Here is a 10,449-nt window from a genome sequence, read left to right as displayed (position 1 = left end):
TTGTAAAAAAATACAAAATGGCAAATATCTCGTAAATGAAGTGTTTCAGGTAAAAAAATTATTTCACATTTTCTGTTTATTTTGACCCATAGAAGCTATTTCCGAGGTTTGGCACTTCAATTTTGGGACAGTCTGTATATCAGATAGCTTTTAGAATGCTGAGGTATGTGTGGAACGCCTACTAACGGACACACAAAGAACGCCGAGGCATGTGTCCGCACGCATGCTCGCAAGAATCTGTGTGCACGTCGATACGGGCCTTAAGATCAGTAGATCTATTAGTAAGCCTTTATAAAATAAAAATGAGAATAACCCTACTAGAAAAAAATAGAATAGGATTAGTTAAATAAACTAGTAAGTAAAAGTAGCTGGAAAGTAAACCTAGACAAGAAGAATACTAGAAATAAAAAAAACTAGTTTACTGAACTCGAAATTGAATCAACTTCCTCTTAAATTATAAAAAGCCTACCAACCTACACAGGTCGAGTATTATAAACTGAGGAACTTAATTTATAAATAATTTATTTTGAATTTAATAGAATCATTAAATAAATTTTGTAGGCTAGCTTTCAAAAATTATTGGCGAGAATTTGAAATACTATTTCCTCTCAAAAACAAGTCAATGTTTTGCTGCTTGCACACAATCTAAGCAAGGAAATTGACAACTTGAACTTTCCAAATATTGACAATGAAAAATTATAAAATATTGACATAACTCTTTAGAAATTGACCACGGCGCTATTAGACTAAGGTTTTTGGCCTATGAACTCTGGGCGTTTATGTTATTTATAGTTTGACTGGCAGGCAGTGTTGGATTGGTCAAGATGGCGGTCGTTTTCTTTGGACCTCGGACGAATATTGAATAGCAAGTTTTCAAGTGGTTTGTGTTCAAAAGTTTAGGATTCAAACGCATTTATGTTGTATATCTGATCCATTGATTCAATTATTGAAATTGGACATTGTTTTGTGAAAAACATTTATATCGCGAGCTAATTTCATTAAATCACATTAGTACTTTAGGCCTAATAATCTACGTATCATCCACTATAAAATTCGTCCTAGAAACCATCTAAATGAATATAAAATATAGTGAAAACATTTTTAATTTTCAATTTTGAATTCTTTTTACATTATATTATTCATCAGTTGTGCGTTGTCTATGATGAAAGTAGATCGTGAAGTAATTGAACATTATGGACATGGAACAGTGCGTCAATAAAGAATTCTGTGTTTACAAGTGAATACTAGGCCTACGACTGAAATAGTACTTCAATGATGAATTTAGGCTTTTTTAGTGTCGTTGTCAATGTTTCTTGTATTGATGAAATGTTTTAGCATTAGGAATGGCTTTAGACTTGTTTACAAAACATTTTTTTACTTTAACTCGTCTTCATTTCAAGTGGACTTTACTATTTGAATTTTATTGTGTGACCAGTCTTTCAAAAATATTGAGTCAAATATTAATTAGTTAATTGTGGGCCTTATGCATTGGCCAGAGGCCCTTTAAGGCCTGGCCTTAACAGGCCTTTATTGGTAAGTAAATTTTTGATTATGATTTCCTTCGTTAATGATTCTATGGTATTTTGAATTCTCACACTCTGACGAATAAAATTGCAAAAATTTGAATGCTTTGCTTGTGTTGCAACAAAGTTTAATCAACAGGAGTCTGTGATTGATCGTGTCGTATGCCTTAGATAAGTCACAGAAAATGCCTACCAAGCTACCCTCCGTGACTCAATGCCCCAAGAGTGCTTTCAATCATATCTGATTTTGCTTGATTTGTCTACTTACTTTTCTTGGAAAAGTAGACTACAATAGATAAAAAGGTTTTCTCATATTATATATATTTTCCTAACCTTAATATGTAGTGTTGAAAATGATGATTGTTGATGGAAAGTGGTTGGCCCAGAGGTCGTGCTTGTATTTGATTAACACGATTGGCAAGCGCATGTGATCGCTTGGTGTTCAATGAATAAGTAGATAGACTAGTACCTGAAAAATCATTTCTCGGTGGTTCTGAACTTTTCCAAATACTGTATGTCCACAGTTTCGCGAGTGCGGGCATCATTGCCTCCTAAAAGTTAGATTATTAATGCGCCGTTATCGAAATAAATTGTTGATATTAAAAATCACAATCAGATTATTATACTGATCAATCATACTGATTATGATGCAATGAAAAATGTACAGGAAAGAGATTCAATGTAATTGGTACGGTAGTTGTTTGCTTCAAAACGTAACATGACAAAATAAATATGTAATGAATTTTTGGGATGAAATATGTATAGTGAGGTCCACGTTATAATGGCAGTGTTTGATTAGAAATGGTATTGCTATAGTGAGGTCCATGTTATAATGGCAGTGGATGAAGATAGAAGAATAGCGATGCCGATTCTCTGCATTAATTATATTTCTACACAGTCAAAAACATAATTGGCATCGTTGTGGACCTAGAAAAGGATAGTACCACCGGCTTTGTCTCTGCCTTGGCACTGCCTGCTATAGATACCGGTATATCTGGGGCCTGTTTCACAAAGCTACAAGTAGGTTACAAGTCTTGTCAACCAAGGTTTTGGAGAACAACTGCTTACAAGTGTTTCAAAAAAGCAGGATTGTAAACTTGTAGTTACAATGAATTTCTACTTGTTTACAAGTGATTTTCTTGTTAAGAACAAGTTATTTTGCCTGTTTCACAAAAATTTTCATTGTAGCCAACAATTTTTCTAAAAATCACTTGTTCATAACTAAGAAATTATAGGCTACCGATGTGGAAAACTATATAAATGTTTTACAAGTGATCATTGATCATTAAAATGATTATTTCTACTATCCAAAAATGTCCTATATTCCTCTATAATTCATTATTTTAGAAATATATGTATGGGGAAATTAATTTCAATAAATCTCCAAAATAGTCATTAATGTACTTTAGTATATATACACAGTATATATAGTATACATTATATATAGTGTATATAATACACTATATAAATACTGTGTAGGTTACAAATTTAGCAAACAATAAGTAGACTGCTCAAAAAACTTTAGCCTATATTGCTTTCAAATGTTTTCGAAGTACTTATTAAAACGTAGCCTACAAGTAGTCTTTTAAAGGATGAAAAAAGTAAATTGTCATGAAAATAGGTTATGTTTACTATTTTACAAGTTCTTACGTCCGTAACCATGGTTGGTAACAATAATTGTAGCTTTGTGAAACAGGCCCCTGATGTAATGTTAACTTTTCATTATTATTTAAAATACTCAATCATATGCTATTCGTCAAGAAAAAATATTTTTCAATTATTTAATAATAAATTTTAAGAATAAGAAGAATTTTATCGCCATTAGGCCTAAACAAAATCAATAGCAATAGGCGTTTTCAAAAATTATACATTCATTATTCAAATAAAAATGTATATAGTATACGATACAATAACAAATCAATACTTGTAAAATAGTTTATGTAGGCTGGCTAAAAACATGTTCGGGTATGTGGCTTTATAAAATTGATTATTTTTGTATTTCATTTTTATTTGCGCCCAGATATTCATTTTGGCTGTAAAATGGTTGGTTCTTCAGCCACCTACCAATCACTGTTTCAGAATATTTTTCCTGTAGAATGTATATTAATGGGAGTTTATCAAATATCAAACAACTGTGGAAGAGTTGGCTCTTGTGAGTTTTTGACAACCTTACTTGAGCAATGGCAAGATCAGACCTATGTTAAGTTATATGATTGGTCAATAGTTTTAAAAGTGTTGAAATTATTTTCTACTTGAATAAAATTATTATTATGTATAGAGTTGGTAATGTCATTATTTGAAATTTTACAAAACTGTCTTTGTATGATTATTTATCAGTATTTAATCAAAGACTTACTTTATTACTACATGCACCTCTCTATAGATAGTGACTACTTATGTAGACTGTTCTCACACTTGTAGTCTGAGAAAAACCCTGATACACCTAAGTTGATAAACTCAACTTAGCGTGTTTCAGTGATTAACCTACAAAATACCCATTTATATCTGTATTTAACATCTTCCAACTATTCAACCCAAACAATTTCAATAAATAACCCAAACAAAACCTCATATCAAAATCGCTAATACAATCGATTAAAATTATTATTTTACTAGTTTTCAACCATACTTTATCAAGTTATGTTCATGATCCAATAAATAAATATAAACTTCTACGCTAACAAAGCCAACTTATATTATGCAAACTTTTTAGCACGTAGATTACTGATATCAGTTAACATTACTGATATCTGATAATACTGATAATAATATTCGTGCTAAAAAGTTTGCATAATATGTTAGCTTTGAAGTTTATATTTATTTATTGGATCATGAACATAATAATGAATGGTTGAAAACTAGTAAAATAATAATTTTATTCGATTGTAGAATATAAAATATTTAGCCAGTTGCACAAACTTCGATAAGTGTTTTCTTTTTATCAATATTAATGTTTCAATACTGAAAAGTGATAATACTTCTCCACTTGCAACTTTTCCTGCATCAAGTACCATTTTTGGGGTTGTAACCAATCGGTCGACCTGCAAATTTGTCCATCTGAGTTCAGGATCTAAATGTAACTGTAATATGTTTTTAAAATAAAAAATCTAATCAATTTTAAATTATGCTAAGTAATACCATTTATAGTGATGAAAATTCCCGGGAATTTAGGATCGAGGAAATATTCCCAAAATTAATAAATTCCTGGCAATTCTTTATTATTTTTCAAAATGACTAAAAAAACTATTTTTCCTCAAAACGAGTTCAATCACAAATCACATGAAGTTATAAGTAAATGTATTATAAAATGTATTATATTAAAAAACTGCAATTAGATAATAATAATAAATAATTTTATTTGTACAAGGTATAACACCATACAAATGAGTTGAGTATAACAAATTCTAACAATGACTAAATTAAACCACATGAATAAAATATTTGGCAACAGATCAAACTAATAAACTAAAAAAACTAATATCAATAAGATAATAGTAATGGGTTAGAATTCATCAACTTGAGTTTATATAATGATGATAATTTCATGATAGGTGTGAATGGAAAGGATGAATAAGCACTCATTTCCAATCATTTAATTACACCACTATTATCATGCTACATTCAACTTATGACTTGAAAGTTGAATCTGTTTCATATGAAATGTCTGTCCGTCAGATAATAGTAGTAAAAAAATTGTGGGTGTACTTCGTCTTGTGCTGCACAAGAAGTTAAATGGTATAGTTATTATAATTATAAAAAATCTATCAATGTGCAGAAAAAGAGGCTGACAATAATTTTATCCCAAAAATTCAAAATCCACAACAGTGTAGAAGGGGACACTTTACTCCGAGTGAACCAGTAAAGTCGATAGTATCGAATTCCAGAGTAGATACTATATAACCAAACTTGAAAATATCGATACAAGTGATCACTTGTTTGCCAAATTTATTGATGTGATGTATGAGCTATTTACTCTGCTTCTATGAATCAATGTTAAATTGATTATCATGTCCAATTTGAACTATTTTAAAGCAATTTTTTAATTTGTAAATCCACATCACTGATTTAGAACTGTATCAACTCTATGGACATGAGCACTATTAAGCCAAACAGAAGATCAGTACTCTGCAGGAAAGAAAACCAGAGCTAGAAATAACTCACTCTCCACTCACAGACTCAAGTCTTAGTGGAGAGTATTCACTGTTGAATGTGTAATTGAATTTTATAAATTTATATTATGTTTTGTGAATAAAAAGCTATTCGATTTGATTTAGAGAAGATATACTCAGAACTAGGGCTGATGCACCCCAAGACACTCCTGCCAACTTCTTAATTATGCTGTTTCGTTTTTTAGTTTTCCAGCAGGTTTTTGGAGGTTTAGCCTGAATGAAAGTGTATGATCATGTGTAACTACCAAATATTTAGGGGATGATTGAATAAAACACACATATGTTGTCAAATTCTACACAGTTTTGACTGTAGACTGTGTATAATTTGACAACATATGTGTGTTTTCATTCAATCATGGAACGGTTCTACAATATTGACAATGACTCAGTCGAATTTTTATTTAGGGGATGGATTGAAGGGGAGAAGATAGTCATTCAATCTTATCCTAAATTGTGCTCCAGCCTGTCTGTTGTTGAGATGGAAGCAACTTGTTTCTGTCTTTGTAACACTTGGATGTAAACATCATTCCTGGAAGAAACTTTTAAGACTCTGTGGGTCTTTTGAAAGTGTCACCTCCAAATCTTGAAAACGTTTACTCTGTGTTGCAATGGTGGTGGCATATTGGTCTGCATAACCAAATTTCCTAGAAGTGGTGGCTGGTAAGACAGCTATGTATACATTGAAGAGCAAAGGTGCCAAAACTGAACTCTGAGGTGATCCATTGTTCAACTTCCTCACCACAATTGTATCATCTCCCAGTGTCACTTTATGTGACTGTCAGCAATCATTCTGTTTATGAGGTTGACTGTTTTTCTACACTTGTTGATTTTTATAGGTTTGAACAGCAATCAAGAAAGCCAGACAGTGTCAAAAAGCTGCTGTGATATTTAGGTCCACAAACACTGCGTCTTTCTTCAATCCCTTCTCATACCCTGCTTTGATATAGGTAGTTGAAGCCAGTATTTGATCTTACAAAATTGAAAGAATCATATCCAAACCCTTCTGACTTCATCTCTCCTTTCACACCTAGAAGAAGTGAATCTAGTTCTAGGACTGATGAAGGCAGGCAAGAGGTTCTTTTTTAAAAGAAATATTCCGCTGTTTCTAACTCTGAATATAGTGTAGATATGGAAAAAGACGATATATAGATAGAAGAAGAATGATAAGATTGAAAAGGAAACCGTTGAATGCACTTTTGTATCTATGAACACTCCTCAAGCAAAGTTGGAAAAGTATAATAAACTGGAAGATGACGAATTGAAAACTTGACGTAATGAAATCTTGAAAAATAGAACATAGGCCTATGAATACCTCAGTAAATGCAGAATCTAAATTCAAAATTTCAAGTTAATCAGTTCAGACGTGATGACCTATCCCCTACATGTATAAGCCGATTCTTTCCTTTATTATAGATTAATAATCAAAGAAGATAGGAGACTATACTGAACGTTTTGTTTACCAGGTCAACCATTTTGCAGGTTGTCCAATTTGTGTCGCCCACTCTATTTTGGACGAAGTGAATAACGTTTAAGGCGAAATTTGATAATACTTTTTTTGTCATTCTCAGATTTACTAGGTTGTTGGTTTTTCAATTAAATCCTTGTCTCTGTTGAGAGACACAGATAACTCAAGATTTATCTACTATAATCTCTATTTTCATTCCAATTGACAAATTCCAATATTTTTTTATTACATGTGGTAGGTCATTTTTATTGCATGCTCTGCTGGGAAGACTATATATGAGTTGTGTCAAGCAGTCGCACGTTTCCAGGGAGTAGGCTAAAGAGTAAAGCATTAGCATTTCAAAAAAACGTATTTTCATAGAATGTATTCCTAAAATCTTTGAACTGATGAAAATGAATGAACATGATAATTAGATAACTTCTCTTTTATTATGAAGAAACCTTCAACACTAGAATGTATATTTATAGAAAAAATCTTATCAATAATAAAATTTATCTTTTCATTAACTATCATAATTACTTTCGACTCTCATTCATGATTTATTCAACAAATTAGTTTTAATGCTGTTATCACATACGTTCTGAGAAGAATGCTGCTAATAAAATGAAATATTGCAAACATGAACATCATTCTAATTACAAAAACATTTCAATGATAGGATGGCACTTAGGAACTAGTATCTTACGAGTAGTTTTTTCGTTTATTAGTATTACAAAAACGATCTTGAACTCTTACAATTTTATGAGTTCCGTTGGAAGTTTTCACTACATGCTTAGGGTGAACCGTAGACTACATACTTAATAATTAATCTTAATTTTCCTGTATAGGTATCAAAAGATATTTTAATATTCTTATATACTAAGCAGTTTGCAAAACTAATGACAGGCAAGGTATCTTTAATATCAGATTCATCTTGAACAAAACGTTAAGCAGTTGGTTCGAAATTGGAAATAAAGGCGTTATCTTACAGCATTTTTAGCCTCAGGTTAGCTGAGCATTTATTTTATCAAGTGGCATGATTTGATATCCGTTAAGCTGGATTCCCTCGTATCAGTATCAGTGAATGGGACCATCAAAGTGATCACAGTGAAAATTTAATTTCCATGAGTTCTGATTGGACAATTCCTACTCGAGCGATCATAAATAGCCCATTATTAGAACTTATTGGAATAATATTCTCACTGCACAGGTCACTTTCACTGGTATTAGTGCAGAATTGGAAAAGGATAGAACTGCTTCGTCCAATGACAGACAAGGATAGCAAACCAATTTTAATCAGCTGCTAACTTCATAACGTGATTCTCACTGTGCAAAAATCACTGATTATTGGCTCTCTCTCTTTTTCTATCCGTCTGTTCATTCACTTCCGTCCATCATAAACTTGTCCAACCTCTTTCCCCAAAAGACTTCATTGAAAAAATGATGTCGTTGAAATAGATGTAGAATGATTATGGTTTATTGGCATTAGGCATAACTCAAATATTTATTACAACCATAAATTGAACATCAGTCTGGAATAATTTATCTTCTACGGATCCATTCTTATCTCACTTGAATTGAACTATTTGATTGTTAATTATAATCTGTGATCAAATGTATGTAATAAAAACTACTCACTCAGTGTAACTAGTTGCGAGATGTAATTATTGTTCAGTTGTTACTGTCCACTTGAAACTATCAAAGAAAACTTATATCCTTTAGTAACATATATCATGAACATAAATGGAATATTTTAAAGCATATTCATTGACGATTGTCTTAATTTAATGCATTCATACATTAATAATGATATTTAAGTGATTTTTCAACATATTTTTTGATATTTTTGACTATATTATGAAAAGATAAATTCATGTATTAAAGATTGAGTAGTGATGTAATTCAACTATAACCCTTGCTTTTTTCTAATGTTTTTAGTTACAAGGTGTTTCATGACCAAAAGTCTTGACCAAATTCGAATATTTAATCAACGATTATAGTTGTATTTGTTGTTAAGAAATTTGTGGTAGATTAAAAGTATGTTGAGCTTCTGTTTTAGTCTCGAATTTCTGATAAAATAATTGAATGAATTGATAGTGATGCAATGTGTTGTTTGATGGTTGCAGGTGCGGAGATGAGCTGGTAGAAGGCACAGAATGGGCCCTGCACTGGTCACTTGCACTGCACTGCTGCTTGTGATTGGAGCCGGGGGCAGCGCAATAGTATCCCGGTTCCCGGGAAGCGGGAGCAGTGGGGGTGAATGCGGCTCAACCAGCACACGGCTGCGACTCAACCATCTAGCCGTCGACAAGCAGACGGGCAAGGTGTTAGTAGGAGGTGTGAACAGGCTCATCCAGCTAGACGCTTCACTGCACCTGGAGCAGTGCGTTCTGACAGGCCCCAAGCAAGACAGCGTGCTCTGCCACGCCAGGGGTTGCGACTCACCTGACATCGAGAAGTCGTCCACTGACAACATCAACAAGGTGCTGGTGATTGATGGCGAGTCGCGTATCGTCATCGCCTGTGGCTCGGTCCTGCAGGGCGCTTGTGAGAAGTACAAGGTGGACAACATCTCGCTGTCCAGTCAGTTGTTGCCTGTCAGTGTGGCTGCTAACGACCCCTCCTCTTCCACTTATGCCTTCATTGGGCCTGAGGACTACAGTGGTTGGCGGCCGTCCAATGTGCTGTATGTGGGCACCACGTTCACCCGTAATGGCGAGTATCGACACGATGTGCCTGCTATTGCCAGTCGCAGCCTCTACAACTTAGACATTGCCGAGTACTCGTTCTCAAAGCAGTCGTTGCTGCGTATTGATGTGAAGTACCGTGATCACTTCTTGGTGGAGTACGTGTATGGCTTCAACTCGAGTGACTTTGCCTACTTTGTTGTTGTGCAGAAGCGTTCGCATTTGCCCGGTCAGGAGGAGCTTGGATATGTGACTCGGTTGGCTCGGGTGTGCATAGATGATGCCAACTATGACAGCTACACCGAGGTGACGTTACAGTGTACAATGAGTGGCAGTGATTACAATCTAATCCAGGATGCTCAATTGGCCAAGGCTGGAGCTGACCTTGCTGCCAGCCTGGCTGTGGATGCTGACGACTATGTTCTGGCAGGTAGCTTTTCACCGAGCCGTGGCATCACTGATGAGCCGCAGTCCGAGTCTGCGCTCTGTATCTTCAGCATGGATGATATCGAAGCCAAGTTCAACGAAAACATCCATATGTGTTTCAATGGCAGCACCAAATACCGTAACATGGGATATGTTTCTGGGCCTATTCTTAATGGAGATTGTCCTACAGCTGGCGTAAG

The 10,449-nt window shown here is 33.9% G+C and overlaps 1 protein-coding gene across 2 annotated transcripts in view; it reads left to right on the top strand.

The window, feature by feature from the left end:
- Positions 1 to 792: 792 nt before the first annotated feature.
- LOC111053334 (plexin-B-like) overlaps positions 793 to 10,449 on the top strand; it is a 170,810-nt gene continuing 161,153 nt past the window's right edge. For both annotated transcript variants that reach the window (XM_039441246.1, XM_039441245.1), the window contains exons 1-2: positions 793 to 1,533; positions 9,263 to 10,444. In XM_039441246.1, the coding sequence (XP_039297180.1) occupies positions 9,293 to 10,444 (1,152 nt within the window). In that variant the 5' untranslated portion in view covers positions 793 to 1,533; positions 9,263 to 9,292. The remainder of the gene's footprint in view (positions 1,534 to 9,262; positions 10,445 to 10,449) is intronic.

This window comes from Nilaparvata lugens, chromosome X (genome assembly GCF_014356525.2).
Source record: "Nilaparvata lugens isolate BPH chromosome X, ASM1435652v1, whole genome shotgun sequence".
Taxonomy (NCBI): domain Eukaryota; kingdom Metazoa; phylum Arthropoda; class Insecta; order Hemiptera; family Delphacidae; genus Nilaparvata; species Nilaparvata lugens.
This window is presented reverse-complemented; position numbering and strand designations above follow the sequence as displayed.